At 44.0% G+C, this 26,410-nt stretch overlaps 1 protein-coding gene across 3 annotated transcripts in view; it reads left to right on the top strand.

Moving 5' to 3' along the window:
• The window catches only part of itga7 (integrin, alpha 7), a 191,252-nt gene that overhangs the window by 74,375 nt on the left and 90,467 nt on the right, over positions 1-26,410 (top strand). For all 3 annotated transcript variants that reach the window (XM_051672272.1, XM_051672273.1, XM_051672274.1), the window contains exons 11-12: positions 14,241-14,302; positions 14,388-14,557. In XM_051672272.1, the coding sequence (XP_051528232.1) occupies positions 14,241-14,302; positions 14,388-14,557 (232 nt within the window). The remainder of the gene's footprint in view (positions 1-14,240; positions 14,303-14,387; positions 14,558-26,410) is intronic.

Below are 26,410 nucleotides of genomic sequence, written 5' to 3' on the forward strand. Positions count from 1 at the left end.
TATGATATGATTATTGTCATTTGGGTGTTCTACTGAAATAATGTGGATCTATTTACACTCAACAAGTGCCTGAGAAAATACACATATGATACACATAAGCTACACACAATTTACACATACATTACACACAGGGTTGGGGAGTAACAGAATGCATGTAACGGGATTACTTATTTAAAATACAAAATATAAGTAAATGTATTCAACTACAGTTACAATTTAAATAATTGGTAATTAGAATTCAGTTACATTCAAAAAGTATTTTGATTACTGAAGCGATTACTTTGCATTTTTTGTCATTTATTTCATTTAATATTTAGTCCTTTCAGATGGAAAACATTTATACATATAAATGATGCGATCCAAAGCGCATTTGAACAGCAGTGAAACACTTTCTTATGAAGTTTTACATTCATACGAGCAGATAGAGAAGTAAGTTTGGAGTAAGTTTGGAGCAGAAGAAACAGAAATAAACCTTGTATAAATTGTCACCTTTACGCTAAGCTAAAATGCTATTTCTAGCCATTTTACATGCACATGTTACCAGGCACGATCATAATTTTTTATCAAGAAAATTCACATTGTATCATAATTTCTTTTTTTCTAGTAAGACCTTTGATATTAGGGCAAAAATCATATTCTTGATAATAAATTTTGTATTGTTTTCCTGAAAAAATATAAAAAATCCTTAAAATAAGATCAGTTACATTCATCTTGTTTTAGAAACAACACTGCATAAGATATTTAGGTTTTTCAGAGAATGTATTTTTAACATGTGTATTTTGTCTTACTGTACTGGCAGTTTGGTTTTTATAGCCAAAACAAGTGAAAAAATCTACCAGTGCTGAAGAAGTAATCCAAATTATTTAGAATACATTACTGACCTTGAGTAATCTAACGGAATATTTTACAAATTACATTTTACAGCATGTATTCTGTAATCTGTAGTGGAATACATTTCAGAAGTAACCCTCCCAACCCTGATTACACATATGAAAATAATGAATCCTGTTCTTGATTTGTCCTGATTTGTTGCATTATCTCTTTAATTTATGAAAAATAAAACATCAAAATATATCAAAATATATTTTATTTTATTGTTTTCTAATTGTCTTTAAAATATTTTTAATATTTTACACCATCTGGGCATTTTGTACATCCATTTTTGGTAGATATAAGTGCCAGGTATCTAAAGACCCGAATAGGTAAGAGTGTTTGGGAAAATTACCAAGCATTTAAGTGTTAATGATTCCACATAATTATTAGTGTCCTTAAGGCTATGGATTTAGATCCAAACTAAACAATACCTCTATGAATGTTATTACTAGGGCTGGCAATTTTATTAAACACATTTTGTTTTTTTAAATCACAATAAAAAAGTAACACATCATGCCTCCTGATCTGTGCAAAGCATATTTTTATGAGTCTGCACTCAGTCCAGCCCCAGCTGCTACTACAGGCAACTGCAAATCACACTTACAGAGAGCATAAAAAACGGAAAGAATAAAGCACCTTTCACACAGGATTTAGTTTTACATTCAAAAACAGCTAGCACAGCTGAATGGAACAACACAGAAGTCTAGAGACAGGTTTTTCAAAGTTGAACTTGTTTTAACTTAATACAGCGTCTTAAAATGTAGATCTCATGGCGCACAATGCTGAAAAAGAGTGAGGCATAACGCAACAGCCAAAGATGCATATGTACTGTACATTGACCAACATTTTTAAAATAGCGCATATTATATAATTAAATGTTTTAACCCAGTGTTTCTTAATCCTTTTCTGGGGTATCACTAATACTACACATTTTGGACTTTGGACTTTTCCTTTATTTGACACACTCTAGAGTCTTAAGAGGGTCGCATACGCGTCTGGTGGACGACATAGCGCATTCTAAAGTTCGAAACAATTGTTTTCTACGAATGTAGACCCACCTGCACCATGGAGCACAACACGCATATTTTCCATTAAATTCGACCCAAATCATTATCAAAGGACATAAATTATTCACTCTAGCCTTGTTCATTCTTTAAGAAGGGAAAAACCGTGGGAACTTTTGTGTACTGTCTGCCAACTGGACCCCATCGACATGCCCCGTGTTTGATACCTGTGCCGTGTCCAAGCCGCTACGTGACGTAGCGTGGCGCTTCTTGTCCGGTGTGCTGACGCTTTTATTTGACTCCCTTATTGGAGCACTCTGTTAATTAGCAATTCAGTAGAGTCAGGGGCCGGATTCACAAAAATGTTCTTAAGACGAAAATTAAGAAAGTTCTTAGGATAAATTATAAGAAGTTCGTAAGAACGTTCCTAAGTACAGTTCTCGAAAAATTCTTAAGTTCTCAAATATTTTCTTAAGAATAAAAAGACAGGCTTTGACATTGTCTGATCAGCCTGCTAAAGGAGTTGCCTTGTCTAATAGCCTACAACAAATTCAGTACTTCAACACTGGTAAATTGTAACGAGAAATGTATCTATAAACCTTTTGTTTTGTTTTTTTAAGCAAGCACCCCGCAATTTTTTTGAATGTAAAGTGCGTGAGATGTGTTAGTTTAACGACATTAACTGCCAAAGGATAATTTACTTGCTGCTAACCATTTGATAACTTTTAATCTGACATGGAAGAAAAGAAAAGAAGCAAAAACTTCAGTAGACAAGAGCTGGGGAAATTACTACAAGGAAAAAGTTCTCCTTGGGAAGCTTGATAATAATATCACGTCGGAAAGTAAGAGGCGGGTAAATGGGAAAGGGTGGCGGAGGCTGTCTCCGCTGTGCCCAACTCTGATAAAGACGTGGATGGGGGTGAAAAAGAAAGTCTCAGCATTCTAATGTTATAATTATTATGTTTCCATGAACTCTAAATATCACGGAGAGAGAGCGCTATATGTAGCACATTCGTTTGAATATCATGATTGGTCACCACATTAAAAAACTTTAAAAAACATTTATTGTTTGAATTTGGTGATAACATTTACATGGTTTGAAAGCTGAAAATAAAAATATAATTAAACACAAAACAGTCAAAAATGTGTTTTGGTCTAAAATAACATTTCTACGTAAACAGCCCATTGCGACTTCAGACTCAACATGAAAACCCAGTAAATTCATTAAACATCTTACCTTTGAGAATTTAAGACAACTGTGAGGTTATCCTAACTTTAAGATGTTATTTACGATGATATGTAAGAACATTTATTTCGAAAATTGGAATGCTTCTTAAGTTTTTTCTTAAGAAAAAAGATAAGAACTTTCCTAAAAAGTTTATTCGGGAATGCAAAATAAGTTACAAATTAAGAAGAAAATGGTAGTTAAGAAGAAATGTCTTCTTATGAACGTTTTGTGAATCTGGCCCCAGATGTGTTAGATATAGGAGACATCCAAAGAAAACCCCAGAACCCCAGAAAAACATTGAGAAACACTGTTTTAATCACACTCTTAAGAAAAATCATTCTAAATAGTACCAAATAAGGGTTCTTCGGCTTTTAACAATAACAGAATCCTTTTTGGTGCTAAATAGAACCCTTTTTTAAGGGTTAATAAAGAACCATCCTTTGAAAGTGCTATTTAGAACCTCAGTAGTGCTTTAAATAACCTTTTTGATGCAAGGAGTTTTTTTTTCTACCCCTCTGTATATCTGCTCCTATAAAGTATTATAGCTTAAATTATGGTTTTACATTAAATATAACCAACCAACCAAACAAACAAACAAACAATCAATAAAAGCAAGGCATGCGTGTCAATTAAAAACTTTTATTCTCTATTTAAATGAACAATTGTAGAAAAAAATAACAATGCTTTTACAAAAATCATTAGTTGAATACATTAATAAATTATTGTGATTAAATAATTCAAAATGCATAAATCACTCACATTAATAAATACATCAACAAATACATAACGTGAAAGAGTCAATAAATGCATATGCATTATTTATAACTTATTTATAATTTATAACAGTAAATAACAGTATTTCTCAATCATTTTTGTATGTATCCTTTATCCAAAACACCTGATTTTACAGATTAGCTCATTAGTAGAATGCTTCTTGATCTGAATTGAGTGTCAAATAAGGGAGACATCCAAAATGTGTAGTGTTAGTGGTACTCCAGGACAGGATTGAGAAACAATGAATAGGAGACCTCTGCATTGCTCCATACATTAAGGCAGGGAAAGAAACGTGTACATTCTTTTATCTTTACTATATAGAGAGTATTTTTCTTTCATACTGACAACCGATCCTTCAGGAAAGAACAACATCCCATGGAAACACAAAATAGATGTAATGAAGGCTAAACTAAACTAAACTGAAGGCTTCACTAAAATATCTGTACAATCCTCTATGTCTTCACCATCTATCACTGTGTATTTTGGTGTATATGAGTGGTAGCCCCTCTCTGCAGTTAATGAGGTTGTGGGGTCCAAATAGAAATACACAATAAAGTTCAGAGTCAGTGTTTCAGTATATGTGGACAATATAAGTGAGACCTTCACAATGCAAAAAAGAAAAAGTGAAAAAAGGTGTGATAGTTTATTTTTATATTATTTATTATTTATTTTGTGACCGGGCAAATTGTTTATGCATAAACCCAGGTAAATATTTAAAACATTCCAAAATTCTGTATGGATCACAAATTCAGTCTTTATAACTCACGTGCTTAGTGGAGAAGCGGAGAGAAGTATCCTCACTGAAAAACAGTGGAAGACATTGTGAAGCTGCTTTTTAAATGTAAACCTATGACACAAAGAAATTACATTGTATTAATTAAGCAGGCATATGCTGTTATCACTGCAGACAATGACTCATATACCATGGGTGGGATGGATACCTGAAATCACAATAAAAATCCAAAATTACCCCCTTTTTTAGAACATTATGTCAGTATTATTTTTGGTGGATTTTCTCCCCTTTTCTTCCCAATTTGGCATGCCCAATTCCCAATGCGCTCAAGGTCCCTGTGGTGGTGTAGTGACTCACCTCAATCCAGGTGGCGGAGGATGAATTTCAGTTACCTCCGCATCTGAGACAGTCAATCTGCGCATCTTATCACGTGGCTTGTTGAGCGCATTACCACAGAGACCTAGCACATGTGGAGGCTTCACGCTATTCTCCGCGGCATCCACGCACAACTCACTAGCGCCCCACCTAAAGCAAGAACCACATTATAGCGACCATGAGGAGGTTAACCCAACGTGACTCTACCCACCCTAGCAACCGGGCCAATTGGTTGCTTAGGAAGTCTGACTGGAGTCACTCAGCACGCCCTGGATTTGAACTTGTGACTCCAGGTGTGGTAGTCAGCGTCTTTACTTGCTGAGCTACCCATGCCCCCTGATTATGTCAGTATTTTAAAGAAAATGACAACTCAATTCTTGAGTTGGTCACATTTGCATGTTCTAGTAGAGATCTATAAAATAAAAAAAGATAATCTAATGGCTAGGAAACCACCAGTTACATTAAGTTTTACTTAAAATGTAAAGCGCTTAATATGGACTTGCTCAACATTTTGCAAAGATTTGCTTGCTCTGTGCTACCTTTATCAAGCAGTAACAAAATTGTCTGTTGTTTGATATCAGGTGTAGTTTCATTAATTCTGTGATTATTATTTAGAGGTTTTAAGCACTAAAGTTGGTCCATCAGTCTCATGCCCTGCAGGGAGAGAAAAACAGATGTCATGAGCTCTAAGTTGTACGATCATGAATTCCCTTCAAGGTTATTAAATATTAGCAAAAAATGACTGGATGCAGGTTTTTATTTGGACTATGTAGGGCTACATTTCTTGATCTAAAGGTTAATAAGCGCTGAGTAAAATAACATAATTATTGAATGCGTAGAGGACAGTGTTGCAACGAGAAAAATTATTTTGCGCAATTAATCATGCAAATGCTTAACATAGTAACAACTTGTGTAAAGTTTCGCCATACAGTTTACCGTATATTCTTTTGGGATTTTTATGACGTGAATGAGCTGAGAAAATGCGATCTCTCCAAGATGAACAGTTACAGCCATAGTGGTAACAAAAGTGGTATAAATCATGACTTCAAATTTGGCCAAACTCATAAAAAATGTTTTGCTCCCAAACAACACATTTACGATAAACTGTAAATTTTAAATTTGCCACGGTTTCACTTTCAGAATCTGCGAGTGAAGTGAAAGAAAAATATTGCTCACTCCCATGTTACTGAGCTATTGGGATTTTTTTGTCCCAGAAAACTTTCCTGCTAAAACTACTAATGGTTCAAATGTTTTAGCGACATATTAAAAAAAATATATATATCAAGTTACCTGTAGTGTCACAGCTGTCAGTGGAGCTGCCAGGACTGTGACAGACTGTGATTTGATAATCAGGGTTATTTGACCAAATATTGATTTCTGAACTCTTCCTAAGTTAAAACATTAGTATTGTGTTGTTTAAAAATGATAACGAACTTATCTTTGCATTATTCGAGGTCTGAAAACACTGTTTCCCTATCTGTCACTCACTCGACGTTGTGTCGATGTAGTGACACTAGGGGTCACTCTTGGGAGCCCGAAACACCTCTGATCTTTGAAAAAAGGCCAATGAGAATTATCGTGTCGAATTTGCATGCCACTCACCCTGATATACGGTTATAAAAGGAGCTGGTATGCAACCACTCATTCAGATTTTCTCTTCGGAGCCGAGCGGTTGCATTCAGTGCACTAAATACAATACCTCTAGAAAAACTCACCTCGCTAAAGACTGCTGAATTTGATGGCGCATTTCAGCGGCTTCTCCCCCTCTGTGTCTGTACAGTGCAGAGAACGCCCCTGGGCGCTTTGGCAGAGCAAAAATAAGTATATTCTGAAAAAGAGTATATTTTCCATTCATAAAAGAGCGGCACACACGGAACATCTTTTTAAATATGCACTTCCGTTTGTGTGTTATTCCTGGTTGCGGTCGCTATCTCTCCGCTTCCGACGGCCACGATCGCTGTCTTACATGTCTGGGCGCTAAGACATCATTCGTGGATGGATCATGTCCTCATTGCGAGAACATGACCATGGCAACGTTGCGGTCACGGCTTGCATTCATAAGAAAGCAAGCCACCCCAGCGGCTCCCCGCCTTGGTCCTTCTACCTACGGGTATGAGGCCATGCCGGCTAGCACTGGGGGCGTTTTGGAGACCTCAATGGGACCACCTTCACCGGGTATTCCCCCACGGACCTCCCATTGCCCAGCACGCTCGATTGCCCTGATTGTGTGCTCGGATGAGATGGCCGGCTTGTCTCAGTGCGGGTTCAACATCTCGTTTGGTGCCCCGGAAGATGATGAGTTATCAAGCACAGCATCGGAGAGTGGGCTCGTCCCGTCTGACATTGAGGCTTCAGCTGGGCTTCCTCCTTCAGGAATGGTTGCCCAGTCTCAGACCGATGTGGAAATGACGGACATGCTTTCCCGGGCGGCCGCGAGCGTCAGGCTAGAGTGGAACCCTCCACTCTCCCCTGAACCCTCATGGCTCGACGATTGGTTCCTGGGCTCGGGGTGCCGCTCACCCCGCCCTTGTTCCTTTCTTCCCGGAAGTGCATGAGGAGCTGACAAGGTCGTGGGAGGCACATTTTACTGCCCGGTCCCGATCTTTCAGCTCCCCCGCTCTCGCTACCCTCAATGGTGGAGCAGCCAGGGGGTATTCGGTGATCCCTCAGGTGGAAAAGGCGCTCCCGAAGCTCAATTCCAAGGCCTGTAGGTTTACGTCATCTCTGTTGGCTAAGGCCTACGGTGCTGCTGGACTTGCTCTCCTGCAAGTACACCAAGCCAAGGCGCTAAAAGAACTGCACGAGGGAGTTCTGACCTGGGATTGATGCAGGAACTGCGCTTGGCGACCGACCTCGCTCTCCGTGCGATGAAGGTCACAGCGCAGTCTCTCAGGCAGGCGATGTCCACTCTCGTGGTCCAGGAGCACCATCTCTGGCTCAACTTGGTAGAGAAATGCGAGAGGCCGACAAGGCACGGTTCCTTGATGCCCCATCTCCCAGTTTGGCCTGTTTGGCGACACCGTCGAGGACTTTGCCCAGCAGTTCTCGACGGTGAGGAAGCAGATGGAGGCTATAAAGCACAACCTGCCCCAGCGTGGCTCAAGATCCCGCACCCCATCTGCTCGTCACTAAGGGCGTCTCCCTGCAGCAACATCTCCGGCTCCGCCGCAGCCTGCCCTCGTGGCCCGGCTCCGGCGTGCAGCCCATCGCAGGAAGCAGACACCCCCCGTCTCATGGCCGGCCGCCAAGAACCCGAGGAAGACTTTGAAGTGCCCCTGAGATGGGCGACCCAGGGGCAAGGAGACCCATCTCTTTGGAGCTGGTGCACAGACCACTCCATCCCCCAGTGGAGGGCCGGGAGGAGAATCTTTTATTTCCTTTTATGCCGCATGCCCCAGCGGCTGCGGTACCCAAAGGTTCAGCAAAAGAGCAGTTTCCTTGTTTCCTGGGTCACATGTCCGGTGTGCAAGGCCGTCGTCACGACCGCCGTCCACCGTTCCTTTTTGGCAGGATTGGCGCTCCAGCGGCAGACCCCCCGCCCCTGGGCGCCCAGCTGTGGCACGAATACCCCCACACAGGATTAGTGCCGACGGCCTCGGGGTACGTGGTTTCCTGCTCACTTATAACCCCATACAGTTCCTTGAGTGCCCGGTCTGTGTCGGCTTGTGGGGGAATGTACACAGCTGTGATAATGACCACTGTGAATTCCCTCGGTAGCCAGAATGGTCGACACAGAAGCATAAGAAATTCCAGATCAGGAGAGCAGAAAGACTTGATAGAATGTACGATCCTCTGATCACACCAGGATTTGTTGATCATAAAACATACACCACCACCTCTACTTTTACCTGAGAGGTCTTTCGCTCTGTCCGCTCGGTGCACGGAGAACCCCGCGGGTCCAATGGCTGAGTCTGGAATCTCCGCAGACATCCAAGTTTCTGTAAGGCAGATAATGCAGCAGTCCCTTGTATCTCATTGGAAAGAGATCCGCGCTTTCAGCTCGCAGAGCTTGTTATCCAGAGACTGAACATTCTGCGTTTCCGCGGCCGTGCTGCCCAGACAAAGGGCTCCGCTTGCGTGTTTGTAAACAGCGGGTCGGCATTGAAGAATGTGAAGTCCGGTTTACGGTGTGAGATTGCTGAACCAATGTCCAAAAGTGTTTGTCTGTCATAGACAATAAGGCAGACAACATCCAAGACAAAAAACATAAGAATTGTGAACAAAACAAACAAAACACTACTATGTTGTGTTGGAGCTCGCAACGCAGCAGCCATACTCGGTGCCATCTTGAGTACTTATGACTCCCGTTCAAGATGCTGACGCAAAAACGCATTCTAGCAAGCGTCCAACACCTAGATTGGTTCGCGGCGGTAGACCTGAAGGATGCGTACTTCCACGTCTTGGTCCTACCTCGACACAGACCCATCCTGCAGTTTGCCTTCGAGGGCCAGGCGTACCGGTACAAGGTCCTCCCCTTCGGCCAGTCCTTGTCCCCTCGCGTCTTCACGAAGGTCACGGAGGCAGCCCTTGCCCCGCTAAGGGAAGTGGGCATCTGCATTCTCAACTATCTCGACGACTGGATGATCTTAGCTCACTGTTGAGAGTTGCTATGCGCACACAGGGACATCGTGCTTCGACACCTCAGCCGACTGGGGCTTCGGGTCAACTGGAAAAAGAGCAAGCTCTCCCTGGTTCAGAGCATCTCTGTCTCGATGACAGTGCGTCTCATGAACAAACGTGCTCAGTCAGTGCTGAACTCTCTGAAGGCATTCAGACGGAGGACAGTGGTTCCACTGAAAATTTTTCAGAGGCTCTTGGGGCATATGGCATCCTCAGCGACGGCCACACCGATCGGGTTGATGCATACGAGACCACTTCAGCACTGGCTTCAGACTCGAGTCCCGAGATGGGCATGGCACCATGGGACACATCGCGTGGCCATCATGCCGATCTGTTGCCGCCTCTTCAGCCCTTGGACCGACCTCATTTCTACAGGCAGGGGTTCCCCTAAAGCAGGTCTCCAGATGCGTCGTGGTTACAACAGACACCTCCAAGACAGGCTGGGGCGCCGTATGCAACGGGCACACAGCCGCTGGTTCTTGGACTGGCCTGTGGCTGCGTTGGCACACCAACTGCCTAGTGTTGTTGGCAGTACTGCTCGCCTTGTGGAGGTTTCGGCCATTGATCCAGGGCAAGCACGTGTTGGTCCGGATGGACAACACAGCGACGGTAGCTTACATCAACGCTCAGGGGAGAGTGGAGACTCCACCCTCAGGTGGTCCAGTTGATTTGGAGTCGATTTGGTCAAGCACAGGTAGACCTGTTTGCTTCCCAGAAATCCTCCCACTGCCCGCTTTGGTACGCCCTGACCAAGGCACCTCTCAGTATAGACGCGTTGGCACACTGCTGGCCCCCTGGACTACGCAAGTATGCGTTTCCCCCAGTGAGCCTACATGCACAGACCCTGTGCAAGGTCAGGGAGGACGGGGAGCAGGTCATCCTAGTAGCACCCTACTGGCCCACCCAGACATGGTTCTCAGATCTCACGCTCCTCACAACAGCCACCCCCTGGCGAGTTCCCCTGAGGAAGGACCTTCTTTCTCAGAGACGGGACACCATCTGGCACCTGCGACCAGACCTCTGGAATCTCCACGTCTGGCCCTTGGATGGGATGCGGAGGACTTAAGTGGCCTATCGCCCCCGGTGATAGACACGATCACTCAGGCTAGGGCTCCCTCTACGAGGCGCCTGTATGCCTTGAAGTGGCATCTGTTCGCTAAGTGGTGTTCTTCCCGATGGGAAGCCCCCAGAGATGCGCAGTTGGATCGGTGCTTTCCTTCCTGCAGGAGAGGTTGGAGGGGTGGCTGTCCCCCTCCACCTTGAAGGTGTATATAGCCGCTATTTCGGCTCATCACGATGCAGCAGATGGTAAGTTCTTGGGGAAGCACGACTTGATCATCAGGTTCCTGAGCAGGCGCTAGGAGGTTGAACCCCTTTAGACCATGCCTCATTCCCCTGTGGGACCTCTCTGTAGTCCTTCAGGGTCTACAGGGAGCTCTCTTTGAGCCCTTGGAGTCAGCTGAGCTTAAGGCACTCTCTTTCAAGACTGCCCTCCTGACTGCGCTCACTTCCATCTAGAGGGTAGGGGACCTGAAAGCGTTCTCTGTCAGCAAAATGTGCCTGGAGTTCGGTCCGGGTCACTCTCACGTGATCCTGAGACCCCGACCAGGCTATGTGCCCAAGGTTCCCACGACCCCTTTTAGGGATCAGATGGTGAACCTGCAAGCGCTGCCCCATGAGGAGGCAGACCCAGCCTTGGTGTTGTTGTGTCTGGTGCGAGCTTTATGCATCTGTTTGGATCTCACGCAGAGCTTTAGAAGCTCCGAGTAGCTCTTTGTCTGCATTGGTGGACAGCGGAAAGGAAGCGCTGTCTCCAAACAGAGGATTGCCCACTGGGTCATTGACGCCATCGCTATAGCATATCAAGCTCAGGACATGCTACCCCCTGTGGGGTTACGAGCCCACTCTACAAGGAGTGTTGCGGCCTCCTGGGCCCTGGCCATTGGCGCCTCTTTGGCAGACATCTGCAGAGCAGCGGGCTGGGCAACACCCAACACCTTTGTGAGGTTCTACAATCTCCGGGTTAAGTTGGTTTCGTCTCGTGTAGTGGCAGGCACAAGCAGGTAAGTTCTGGGACAGCTGGCCAGGTGTACCGCTTGCGCATAGCGCCTTTCCCCTCCCTTGAGGGGAAGACATGCGCTCTTGACTCCCAGTAGTGTTCACAGACTGTGATCCCTGGATGACTTTCCTCCTTAGCCCTGTGGTAGTCGAGTTTGTGGAGAAACTCGCTGCCGGCTCAGTAAGTGCGCTGGTAAGGCCCTGTACTGAGGTAGATGCTCCGCATGCGGTGGTTCCCCATGGGTAACCCCATGTGTTATATCTTCCATAAAATTGTTTCCCTCTTGGTAAACTATGTCTTCCTTGAGCAGAGGGCCCTCTGCTCTGGTTGCCATGCTTGTAGAAACTCCTCCCCCCTTGTGTAGGACCTACCATGCAACTTTCCACATGACATACTTCCGACAAGACTCGGTAAGACCATGTGATGTATTTCCACTTGAAGTACCCCCCCTTTTTTGGGCGGGGTGTGGTTTCCACGGTGTCTTCCCCTTGTGAGTGACACCCCCCTGATGTAGACATTTAGGGCTCCCAGTCAGTTAACAAATTCCACTCTTTTTGGGGAGAAAAGAGAAGGAAAAGAGGCCTCAGCTGGGCCAGCCTGTCCCTATTTGTTGAGCAGTCGACTTGTTCCTGCAGGACTGTTTGACGCTCATAAAGAGTGTTGGGGGAGGTTATGTGACGGCCTGGTGCGCTGGCTACAAGGCACACAGCAGTCTGCCCATCACACACAGCCACTTCACGTAACACAGTTCAGCTAGTTGTGGCGTTTTGTATAGGGACCCCTAGTGTCACTACATCGACACAACGTCGAGTGAGTGACAGACAGGGAACATCATGGTTACTTTCGTAACCTCCGTTCTCTGATGGAGGGAATGAGACAGTGTGTCCCTCTTGCCACAATGCTGAACTACCCGCTGAAATGGTCGGGACCTGGTCTCGGCTCCTCAGCACAAAACCTGAATGAGTGGTTGCATACTAGCTCCTTTTATACCCATATGTCCAGGGGAGTGGCATGCAAATTCCACTCACCAATTCTCATTGGCCTTTTTTCAAAGATCAGAGGTGTTTCGGGCTCCCAAGAGTGACCCCTAGTGTCACTACATCGACACAATGTCTCGTTCCCTCCATCAGGGAATGGAGGTTACGAAAGTAACCATGACAATCTTTTTTGTTGTTTTGACCAGATGTCATTTTCTGCAAATAAATGCTCTTAATGACAATATTTTTATTTGGAATTTGGGAGAAATGTTGTCAGTACTTTATAGAATAAAACAAAATGTTAATTTTACTCAAACATACACTACCGATCAAAAGTTTTGAAACAATTACTCATTCTTTATTATACGTTTTTTTCCCCACATTTATAATAATAGTAAAGTCATAAAAACTATGGAATAACATAAACGGAGCTATGGGAATTATGTTGTGACTAAACAAAATCCAAAATAAATCAAAACTGTGTTATATTTTAGCATCTTCAAAGTAGTCACCTTTTGCCTAGATTTTACAGAAATGTACTCTTGACATTTTCTCAACCAACTTCTTGAGGTATCACCCTGGGATGCTTTTTAAACAGTATTGAAGGAGTTCCCATCTATGTTGGGAACTTATTGGCTGCTTTTATTTATTATTTGGTCCAAGTCATCAATTTCAAAAACTTTTTTTTCTTTTTATTATAAAATTTTAGTTTTATAATGAAATAAATTAATATGGTGGCACAATTATATTTTTGTCTACAAAACTAATTTCAAACATTTTAGCATACGCCTTCAGATCAAAAGATTTTTAAGATAATGAGAAACATTTCAGTCGTGTTTCAAAACTTTTGACCAGTAGTGTACATATAAATAGTAAATCCAGAGAAACTGATAAATTTGCAGTGATCTAAATTTTTTCCAGAGCTGTACATTACTGGACTTAGTAATGTACATGACGTGTACTCAGTTTGCCCTGCACATGGGTGAAGATGGACTGGAGGACTGGTCCGTTGTTTTGTTTAGTTTTTTTTGGGGGGGGGGGGTATTACTAACACAAGAAGTGTCAAGGCAGACTAGGGTAACTCCCTATGTTAACGGATGGAAAACATCTTGCGACGTTTTATTCCTACCAATAGCATGTCATTACTATATGTAAAGTTTTCATGATAATATCATGGAATATCAATATAGCCTTTCTGTGGGCCCTTCTCCAGTCGGGGTCCCAGTTACTCAGGTCCACCATTAGCCTGGTCTGACGCCCCTGCATGTCAGCTCTTTCTGTTATTAAAACTGAAGGAGGACGTACCAAATTATTAAGAAACTCTGACAATTATGTTAAATGTGCAGTTAGACTTTTCAACCTGTTATGCTGATAATATAATTTGTAATATTATCAGCATAATATTGGGGACTTGCACAATATTTAGCAAGGAAAATTAAAAAATGCCACTTCATGCCAAAAGATTTGGTGACACCTGAATTAATTCATTATTACATACAGTTTTGATAAATCGTACATGCCAAAGATTTTGGACTGAAATGCTTGAATTTAAATGATATGATAGCTCTTTGGTAATATATGTATTGTCTTTATTTAGTGTGGATGTGAAGGCATGCTACACGTACACCGCTTACCCGGACTCCTACTCACCAAATATCAGTAAGATATACCACATATACAGTATCAATATATATAATATATATACACACATACAGTATATATGTTTCGATGTTCCCCATCCCAGCACTAGGTGTACATTTCCAGGCTGATGAAGAGCGCAGAAAGTTGGGTCTGCCTCACAGAGTTCACTTTCTGGATCGGAGCCTATCAGAAGCAGAGTATGTTCATTCTGTGGAAGTGGAGCTACATGGGCAAAAACATCCCGACTGTCAAACTGTGACTTTTGTCGTACAGGTAAAACTAGCAGATATAGAAGGAAACATCTGTTTTGTGTCCATTGTTTTTGCTGTTCTAGTGTCAGTTGTTTCTGCAGTGTCAGTTGGTGTGTCAGTTGTTTAAGATGTTGTTTCTGATGTTCTGATATTGGAGTGTCAGTAGTAAAAAAACATTGGGTTGTTGTTGTTGTTTTTACCCAACAGATGGGTTACACATATTGGGTCATTATGTTGGGTTATTTGTAACATTGTTGGGTTATTTTTAATACAACCCATTCAGTTGGATTAAATCCAGGTTTCGCAACAGTTTAAATTGTAATGGTCCAGTTTTGACTGACAGAAGCAGCAGCTTGATTGTGAAAGGTAATCATAATGTTTTATAGTTAATATAATGCTTGAAAAGTTATTTACTATGCATAAATTCATTATATATGTATGCTAAAACAGTACATTTATATTTCTAATAATGCCATTGTAAATTTTATTCAGTAATATTAATATAGGGTGCGAATTAAGGGAGAAAAACACTATTCCCGCTAGTTAAAATCAACATAGTTTATGTTAATCAGATAATTAAAGCATTAGATAAAATAAGAGCTTAATTATAGAGGTGCACAGAGGTGCATTACATAATGTTTATTGTAATGCTTGGTGAAAACGTCTCGGTTACGTGGAACATAACCCTGGTTCCCTGAGTGGGAACGAGACGCTGCGTATTCGCTATGGGACACCATCTGAGTGTCACGTGGTCTGAAGCCCTTATACATTCACACATGCTTTAGCTCGCTTGTGCACCGCTATATGCTTGCCACACGGGCTTAGACAGTTGGAGCTGCTGTTCGCATGGCATGAATGTATATCATTCCCATCGTGAATACACAGCTCGTGTTCCTGTGAAAGGGAACGTCTCAGATTATTGGGTTTATTGGCTGATGGCGCTTAAGCGATGCCCCTAGGGATCTACGTTATGGGCTCCATAAAGGCGCTCGCTTTCACGCCATCGAGTCAGATTTTCTGCAGGAAGGCACGAGCCTATGCAGCTGCTAGAGAGTATGGCCAGTCAAAACAACCTTGAGCTGAACATGCTCAAAACGGTGGAGATCATTGTGGACTTTAGGAGAAACACCCCAACACTGACCCCCCCTCACCATTCTAAACAGCACAGTGGCAGCAGTGGAGTCATTCATGTTCCTGGGCACTACCATCTCACAGGACCTGAAGTGGGAGACCCACATTGACTCCATTGTGAAAAAGGCCCAGCAGAGATTGTACTTCCTTCGCCAGCTGAGGAAATTCAACCTGCCACAGGCACTGCTGATACAGTTTTACTCAGCAGTCATTGAGTCTGTCCTCTGCACTTCAATAACTGTCTGGTTTGGTTCAGCTATGAAATCAGACATCAGAAGACTACAAAGGACAGTTCGGACTGCTGAGAGGATTATTGTTTGCCCCCTTCCCCCTTTCAAGAACTATACACTTCCAGAGTGAGGAAAAAGGCTGGAAAAATCACTCTGGACCCCACTCACCCTGTCCACTACCTTTTTGAAATGTTGCCTTCTGGCCGACACTTCAGAGCTCTGAGCACCAGAACCGTCAGGCACAGGAACAGTTTTGTCCCTCAGCATATCCATCTCATGAACAGTTAAATTGCCCCACTGAGCAATAACTATGTGCAATACACAGTTTATTCTTTTTTATATTTATCGAACACATCCAACTTCTTCTGCCATTTCATTCCTCTATTTCATATCTATGTCTTTCTGCTGTTTTTGTATTGTTGTACACTGGAAGCTCCTATCACCAAGACAAATTCCTTGTATGTGTAAGCATACTTGCCAATAAATCTGATTCTGATTCTGATTCTGAAATTGCATCAATAAGCCAATGAGACACTCTTTGCTTGGACACCAAAAAACACCCCTGTTGCGGCCACCAAAGCACACAAACAACTGCTCTGACTTATGCCACTGGCTAGTACATTCAACATAAACTCACAGCGCCCGAACTGGGCAAAGCATATGCAACATTTCATGCTCCTCCGACTCAAGGGGGGATGATAGAAAGCCTGAAAATGTATGGTCTTCGAGCAAAATGACATCAAAATAACCTTGACCTTGAACACTCTGGTGCAAAATCCATACATAAGGGATTGATCGTCAGGGCATGCAAATCACCGACTCTCTTAAACGATGCCAATGCCACTAGCAGGGCTGTTTTAAAAGTCAAAAGCTTATCAGTGATTGTTGCCAAGGGCTCAAACAAAGCACCCGAGAGCACCTCTAAAACAACAGATAAATCCCATAAAGGAATGCCGACGGGACGAAAAGGCATACTCCGTGCATAAAACGAGAAACAAGAGACTATCTACCAACAGAGACTCCATTGATAAGCACGTGCTCAGCCGCTATAGCGACAACATAGACTTTAAGCATTGGCCGGGGCAATCCCGGCCCCAAAACACCGACCGGGCAGTGACCTGGATTTTCACCTCATGCTGTACACCAAGAAGCAAAAATATGCCACTTGAATGTATAAAGCCTCCTAGTGGATGGAGCTCTAGCATTTAGAATAGTATCAGCCACAGCAGGGAATAACCCATCATTCAAAAGTGCACCCCGTTGAGGGGCCATACCATAACATAAACCTGTGTCCCCAGCCTGAGACAACATGTCTGTTTTGACTGGAATCTCCCAAGGCACTTTTTTCAGGAGAGAAATCAGAGTCAAAAACCATACTTGAGATGGCCAAAACGGTGCCACTAACAGAAGCCGAACCCGATCCTCCCGAACTCTCTGTAGAAATGCGTGCAGCAGACTGATCGGTGGAAATGCATAAAGACGCGCTGTCGGCCACTGCATTAATTCCCAGCAGTGCCGGGGGTGAGAGTGAAAACAGACGGGACAGTGTGACTTCTCGCTCGAAGCGAACAGGTCCACTTCCGCTCTGCCGAACCTTCTCCAGATTTGTTCCATAATCTGAGGATGTAATGTCCACTCTCCAGGCATCAAGCCCTGTCTGGACAGGAGATCCGCCCCTAAATTCAACTGGACCAGAACATGTACGGCTCATAGAGACAGCACATTGTCCTGTGCTCACAGAAAAATGTGATGTGTCAGCCAATGAGAGCATACTCCTCCCTGGCAATTGATGTAGGACACCACCGTCCTGTTGCCCAACCGGACGAGGACATGGCTGTCCTGAATCTCCGTTAACGGCAACAGCACCGTGAATTTCTCCAGACAATTTATGTGCCAATATTGCCGCTGGTCCGTCCAAACCCCATAGGCTGGATGACCCTTGTATACAGCACCCCAACCTGTGGAGGAGGCATCTGTTGTTATAACCTTGCAGCAACACACCTGTCCCATTAGAACATCCCACATCAGAAGGTGGGTCCGTTTCTATGGTAACAGAGTTTGGTAGCACTTATGCATCACTTTGAAGAGACAGGACGTATGCGTCAGTGGTTGAAGTCCCTTTGTGGAGTTCATCCAGCACTGAAAAGGTATTGCATGCAACATGCCCTGGGGAATGACAGCAGAAGCTGCGATCATGAGCCCCAAAAGCCTGTGAAATGTTCTCGCAGGGAGAACGCATCCCACTCTGAACATCAACAGAATGCAAACTGGAAACAGACAAATGCCCAGTTTGAAATGCCCTTCAGCTGCTGCCAAGCCGGCAGATGGACAGACAGAGGGATTAATGCATGTCTCTTGCCTGCAGCGCAACCTGTAGCCACTAGATGGCACGCTTTGCTTACTTTTGGCGACTGCCCCAGAATCAGTGGCACAGCGGAGGGAAGCCTTCGCTCCTCCAATACTGTGGCTGGTTGAAAGGAATTTAATAATGTTTTTGCCTTTATTGTATTTAGGCATAAAAGATAAGTGCCCTGAAATGTATCTCACAGCAGGGATGCTGACAGAATAAACCTTTTCCTTGGTATTTTGAATGGGGAAAAGCATATGAACATTGGGGGGAATGTTTATTGAGAAAACTGGTTCGCCACAAAGGCCCTAGCATTCATGGAGACAGAGGCTGAATTCGGGATGCTGGTTTTTAATGTTCGCTCCCCAGCGCAAACTGCGGGGAAAAACAACCATATTCTGGCTGTCGGGTGTTCGAGGCATGTACAACGGCGAACTCAACCCGATACTGTCCGAAGGGCAAACAGGAACGACACAGATACATTTGTATGGTTTGATTTCATTCACTGAATGGGGGCTCACCCTTTGTTTCACTGCAAGTCTGTCAGGCTCGATCCTGGTGTTCTGCCGACCATTTAAAAGGGGCCGGGCCAACATCCAAATGCCTACACGGACATGTAGAACAAGAACCCCAATCCTTCTGAGGGGTGCAAAAGTTGTGTCCGGTGCCTTAATGTGAGGATACCGAACGTGAACGCATTGGAGTTGCAGCGGGCTTTTCTCTTTCTCTGTGAGGATGCATCTGCTGGAACGTGGCAGTCTGCTGTTTCACAGTGCAGAATTTTTCCACCACCGACTAGACTGCATCAGATTGTGACACAGGGGCGTTCATTAGAAAGGCCTTGTCCTTGTCACAAATATCCGTGAGCATAAGCCATAGATGGCGTTCTGCCGCCACGAGTCCTGCCATATTCTGAACAACAGCACAAGCAATGTGTTTGGCAGCTCTCAGCACCAAATGAGAAGCCCAGCGTAGTTCCATGACAGCCTCAGCATCCAGCCCAGCTCCCTCATTTAAGTCCCTCATAAAATGGGCCTGGTAGGCTTGAAAAACCGCCAGCGTGTGCAAAGCTGAAACCACCTGACCCAAAGCCTGGTAGGCCTTGCTCAACAAGGACGACGTCACCCTGCACGCCTTTGAGGGAAGAGTAGGCCTGATGGGGAGTCAGCATCTCTTCCATCACCAGGACCGAAGTATATCCGTGGTCAGAAGCTCAACCCACATTAGAAAATTCGGAGGCCGATTGATTTGTAATCCTGGCTGATTACAAATCAAGGTTGATCCTCATGATGGAGGTCCAGGGAAAAAGGGAGTGGCCTATGAGGTGTAGCTGCGTGTTGGCCCGCTAAAAACAGTCGTCCAAGATCGATTTACGATCCTCTGACTGCGTTTCATCCGACCAGTTCAGGTGCAACTTCTCCACTGCATGTGTAATAATCTCCAGCAACCAAAGGTTTGGAAATATGACCACTAGTAGGCAAGGCTTCAGCCTGGCTGCCAGCGGAATCTTTGGAATCCCATGCTGCCATAGACATGGCGTCCTCATCCTCAGCATTAAAGGAAACCGCTGTGTGGGCCTCAGGGCTAGGACACAAGTGCCTACGTGTAAATACCACGGGAGAATGTCGAGCCAAATCCGGGGAGAGTGACAGAGAGAACCGTAGGTCAGCCTGCTGCTCAGCTCCCATCTCCTCGACATCCGCGCCGACCTCCCACGGGTCAAGTGGCCGCATGGTGCTGGCAGACACGCGACCAGCACCAGCACGCAGCTTGACCGACTTTCCAAAGGAGGCAAGCCTTTTGCAGAGCATCCTGACATTCATTAAATCGCAATGTGGGCAATCTGAACCTTCCAATGTGGCCTCCGTGTGGCGAAACCCCAGACAGGCAATGCACATGTCGTGGGAATCTTCACCCACGATAAACCGCATGCACGGAGATAAGCACTTCTTAAATTCCATCCTGTGTTAACACTCAAAAGTGAGAATAATAATGATCCTCACTTCAACGTGAGTCGCTAGTACAACATGGGCCAGAGGAGATCGTGCACTGAAGAACAGAATCTCTGACGCAATGGCGCCTTTATGGAGCATGTGACATAGCTCCCTGGGGGCGTCGCTTAAGCTCCATAAGCCAATAAATTGACGTGATTGTATAAGTGCTACAGACCACATGACACTCAGACAGTGTCCCATAGCGCATACGCAGCTCAAGTTCTTACAAATGGGAACTATAATAAAAAAGCTAGTACAAGCTCAGTCAATCACCAAAATCAGTCTCTAGAATTAGCTGTGGTTAGCTAATTCTCCTGTTTGTCTCAGGAATTTAAAATGAAAGTCCTGATATTGTCTCACATTTCTGCTGTCCCTGTTTTACTGCAGTCTGTGAATATCAATCAAAGTGTGAATATTTACTGCTCTTATGGACTGATTTATTAGTCTAATGTTTAAACTTTTGTTTTAGAGTGATGGATATGTGTGACAGATCAACTACAACAGTGGAGTACCTGTGTTTAAAAAAACAAAAAAACATAAGCTATATAGTATAGTTATACAAAATAAAATTAAATGTTTGGCTTCATCTTAAAATATGGAGTCTGTGTGTTAAATTAAGATAAATACTTATTTTTTGACATGAGTTAAGTGGAGTAAGATAGGATAGGAATACATACAGTTACATTGTGAATATCATTTAAAATTGTGATTGTGTGATTATGTTGGTTAATTACACTAAAATAATTAGTGATTCATTCTGTTTTCTATGTTTAAAATGGAATAGATTGGGCATAGCAATATCTGTCATGTCCCAATCAATCACTTCTAAGGAATGATCCACTAACCCCAACTCAGACTATAGTAAAAGGTCCCAGATCACAACAAGCAACTCAACCTTTGTAAGAGCATTTTACTGTGTAAAGACACTTGAATAATCAAAAGCAAATATTATGTTCTATAATTTTTGTTTAATAATTATTATGGTAATAAGCACAAACTAAGATGGCTATTTTTTTAGCACTTGCATTATTCTTTTCATAGAATATACAAAAATATGCTGGAGGATCTGTAAGATCAGTATTAATGACATCCTTAGACAAATACCTTATTTTATTATTTTTTTATCCCCTTTTCTCCCAATTTGGAATGCCCAATTCCCACTACTTAGTAGGTCCTCGTGGTGGCACGGTTACTCACCTCAATCCGGGTGGTGGAGGACAAGTCTCAGTTGCTTCCGCTTCTGAGACCATCAATCCACGCATCTTATCACGTGGCTCGTTGTGCATGACACCACAGAGACTCTGCATGTGGAGGCTCATGCTGCTCTCCGCAATCCACGCACAACTTACCATACGCCCCATTGAGAGCGAGAACCAATAACCGCGATCACGAGGAGGTTACCCCATGTGACTCTACCCTCCCTAGCAACCGGGCCAATTTGGTTGCTTAGGAGACCTGGCTGGAGTCACTCAGCACACCCTGGATTCGAACTTGCGACTCCAGGGGTGGTAGTCAGCGTGAATACTCACTGAGCTACCCAGGCACCCAGACAAATACCTTATTATTAAGGAACATATCAGATGGGTCTTTCATTTTATGGAGAGATTTGTGAAAAAGTGAGTAAAAGTATTGAGTGATAAATCACTTGATTATGCACTAACATATTGTAACAATTAAAGAAAGGAGGAAGCTGGGGCCAGCTTGACAAAACATGTTGACATTTATTGTTGCACTTTTCAGTCGCACACAATAACACACTGCTTTACACTACGTTATGCTTTTCAGCTTCACTACACATAAACTTCATTGGCTTTTCAGCTGAACACTACACACAATCAGCTTTGTGCTTCTCTCTCACTTGTCTGCCGCTGTCTCCTCTCCTTAAATTCTCCCGCTGCTCCTCACTGGAATGCGAGACCGGTGTGGCACACAGGTGGACCTCATTCACCACTTATCTTCCCGGCCTCACTCTGCCCAGATGTCGCTCGGCCCCGCCCTGCCCGCCACATGCCCCTATCGCCAAACTCAGTTCAGGGAATTCTCTGGCTTGTGACATACTGCACCCCCCCCCCCCCCCCATTTCTAGGGAGGGAGCATTGACACATCAGGATGGTCTCCGGGTCCGACCTGCACATGCCTGGAAGTTGGAACAGTACGAGGGAGAGGAGAAGGGGGAGAATAGAGAGAGAGAGAGAGGAGAAAGCAGAGAGGAGAGAGAGAGGGGCTCGCCGGCCCCGGACATGCCATCGACTGGCCCTCAGCTCACTGTACTGCTTCCGTCCATGATGCCGGGCGATGGCACAGGACCCCTCAGCCATCCCTTTCGGTTGCCGGTTGACGCAGAGCTCCAGCGCCACCGTATCGAGCACTCCCTCTGTGTCGCAATCCTCAGTCAGCGGCGAGGACTCCTTGCCAGCGCATCCTTCCTCCTCCCGGGTTTCGGCACCAGTGTAACAATTAAGGAAAGACAGAAGCTGGGGCTGACTTGACAAAACACGTAGACATTTATTGTTGCACTTTTCAGTTGCACACAATAACACACTGCTTCACACCACATTATGCTTTTTAGCTTCACTACACATAAACTTCTTTGGCTTTTCAGCTCTCTCTTGTCTGCCACTGTCTCCTCTCCTTAAATACTCCTGCCACCCCTCACTGGAACACAAGACCGGTGTGGACATCATTCACCACTTATCTTCCCGGCCTCACTCTGCCCAGATGCTGCTTGGCCCCGCCCTGCTCACCACACATACGTATGCACAGATATTTTATGTCTATAATGTTTGAAAGAGTGGCATCTGGTGGACTGATGATATAAGGAGAAAGAGTGCTATTTCAGATTTTTTATCTTTTTTGTTTCTTCTTTTTTTAGTCCAGGGTAAATTCATATTTCAGTTCAATGTGACATTTAAATCGCTTTCAGGTTAAACACATACAAATCTGAAATCTGAAACATGATATAAAAGGTAGGCATAAAAATTGTCAAAATTCCACATAAATGCAACATCATACTAAATATTAAAAAATAGCTGTTTTAATATACAGTATGTAACATATACTGTACATGTAATGTGAATAAGCTATGTAGCCTACATCTATGCCCAAATGCATGAACTATATACTTTTATATATACTGTATGCCCATTGCCATATATCAGGTTTCTTATGGTAAGGCACACGAAATACCTTTTATCTTACACTGTTAATAAGTTGATTGACAGCTACTTTAGAAATATGACTGCATATACATTTTTGAGGTCATATTTTCTAATATTATTATTAAAGTGGTTTATTTTTCTATATTGAATTTTTGAGGAGGCGCTGCCTCCCTTGCCTTCTTCGGAGAAAATGCCACTGGTCTGAAATAAATGACTGAAATGCCTGTTACTTTTTATAGCCCAACATTTAAGACCAAAAGGAGATAGGTCTGGCACTGCCTGAGTGAAGAACATTAAGGGCCACAGATATCTAAAAGTTGTGTCTACAATTTCAGATTGGAAGATGTCCCTTCCATTATCAACACACTCTCATAATGAAACATCTCTATAGTGACTTTTTGCCTGCACTACCAAAACTTCATCCTTGGCCCATATTTTAAACATTACTGCATATTCAACTCATTTCAGAGGATCCTATTACTAACCCAAGGCAAAACATTTTTTAAATGAAATGAATTAACATTCATTTACTCATTGATTTATCGTTTGATTTTGATTTTGTTTGCCATGGGACACAAAGAGATTTTTCAGAATGTATAAATAGCACATTGTGGTGTGAAATACTGTAGTGCTTTTTTGTTATTTTTTGGAATAAATTATGACACCGATGAGCCGAAACATTATGACCACCTGCCTAATATGCTGTTGGTCCTCTGCGCCAACCCGCCGAGACATGGACTCTATAAGACCCCTGAAGGTGTCCTGTGGTATCTAGCACTAATACATTAGCAGCAGATCTTGTTGGTCCAGCACATCCCACAGATGCTCAATCGGATTGAGATCTGGGGAATTTGGAGGCCATGGCAACACCTTGAACTCTTTATCATGTTTCTCAAACCATTCCCGTACAATGTGTGCAGTGTGGCAGGGCACATTATCCTGCTGAAAGAGAACACTGCCATCAGGATAAACCATTGCCATTAAGCGGTGTACCTGATCTGCAGTAATATTTAGGTAGGTTGCACATGTCAAATTGGAGTCCATATGAATGGCTGATGCCAGGTTTTCCCAACCGAACATTACTTAGAGCATCACACTCACTCCACTGGCATGTCATCTTCCCATAGTGCATCCTGATGCCATCACTTCCTCAGGTAAATGCCGCACACGTACATGGCCGTCAACATGTTGTAAAAGAAAACGGGTCTCATCGGACCAGGCGACCTCCTTCCACTGCTACAAGGTCCAGTTCCAACACTCGCATGCCCATTGTAGGTGCTTTCGATGGTGGACAGGGGTCATCATGGGCACTCTGACCGGTCTGCGGCTATGTAGCCCCATACACAGCAGGATGCGAAGTACTGTGTGTTGTGACACATTCCTTCCATAACCATCATTAACATTTTCTGTGACTTGTGCCACAGTAGACCTTCTGTCGGTTCAGACCAGACAGGATAGTCTTCGTTGCCTTTGCGCATCAATGAGCCTTGGGCACCCAACACCCTGTCGCCGGTTTGTGGTTTGTCCCTCCTCGGACCACTGTCAGTAGGTACACACCACTGCTTAACATAAGCACCCCACAAGCCTTGCCATTTCAGAGATGCTCTGACCCAGCCGTCTGGCCATAACAATTTGGCCCTTGTCAAAGTTGCTCAGGTCCTTGACATGTGGCCTTGTTAGGAGATGATCAGCGTTATTTGCTTCACCTGTGAGTGGTCATAATGTTTTGGTTCATCAGTGTATATAATAGTATACTGTTACTAAAACGAATGTGACTGTACATTTATCACCCTGTTATAGTACATATAGTACAAAATATAGATATAATAGTATAATGCAACTATACTAACATATATATATATATATATAAGTATAATAATAAAAACATTTTTATTAAACACACAACAATATCCTTAGATTGCTGAGCCTGTGACAAAAACCTCTGAACTAATTTGAGAATGCTGTAACAGCGACAAAATGCAGGCATAAAGTCACTACAGTGATGTTTCCCTTATGAGACTGACCTGTCATACAAAAAAAAAAAAAAATGGAGAGAAAAACATGGAGAGAATTGCTGGACTTTTTCTCAGCACAGACCAAGCAGGCTGCCATGAACTGATGGACATCCTCCACCATGGCCAGCGACCAAAACTGCTGATGGACAGCAGTCAGTGTCCTCCTAACTCCTGGATGGCAGATGAATCTGAAGAAGTGACCCCACCGGAGGACTGCCGATCGGAATAACCCAGGAATGAATAAAAGTTTGCCAGGCATCTCCTGGGAACCTCTTTTTAAGGTGTTTCTAAGACATTCTTAGAGCCCGAATGGTAGGAAAGGACAAAGTCGAAGTGCCCAAAAAAGAGAGCCCTTCAAGCTTGCCAAGAATTCAGTCATTTGGCTGACCGAATGTACTCAAGGTTCCTATGGTCAGTCCAAACCACAAACAGAAATGTCAGCCCCTCCAACCAATGGTGCCACTCCCCTAAGGCCATACGAATAGCCACCAACTCCCTGTTGCTGATGTCTTCTTTCTGCAGGGGACAGGCGGTGGGAGATAAAGGTGCAAGTTTACACCTTATTGTCCTGCAGGGATAGCTGGGAGAGGACCTCTCCGACCCCCACCTCTGATGCGTCCACCTCCAATATGAACTGCCTTCCGGTATGAGGCTTCACCAAGATGAGAGCCGAGCAAAAACAGGTCTTGAGGTGGTCAAAGGCAAGCTGAGCTGAAGGAGACCTCTGAAAGGGAGTTCTCGTGGAGGTGAGCGCCGTCAGAGATGCAGCAAACTGACTAAAATTCCTAGTAAAACATCTGTAGAAGTTAGCAAAGACCAGAAATCTTTAAAAGGCTTTGCGTGAGTCAGGAGCTGGCCAGTCGGAAACGGCCGTCATCTTGTCAGGGTCCATGAGGATTCCTCTCTGCCGAAATGATGAACCCCAGGAACAGAAAAGACTGGACATGGAAAGAACACTTCTCTGCCTTGACGTATAGCTGATTCTTAAGCAACCGCTGTA

Source organism: Myxocyprinus asiaticus, chromosome 35, assembly GCF_019703515.2.
Source record: "Myxocyprinus asiaticus isolate MX2 ecotype Aquarium Trade chromosome 35, UBuf_Myxa_2, whole genome shotgun sequence".
Taxonomy (NCBI): domain Eukaryota; kingdom Metazoa; phylum Chordata; class Actinopteri; order Cypriniformes; family Catostomidae; genus Myxocyprinus; species Myxocyprinus asiaticus.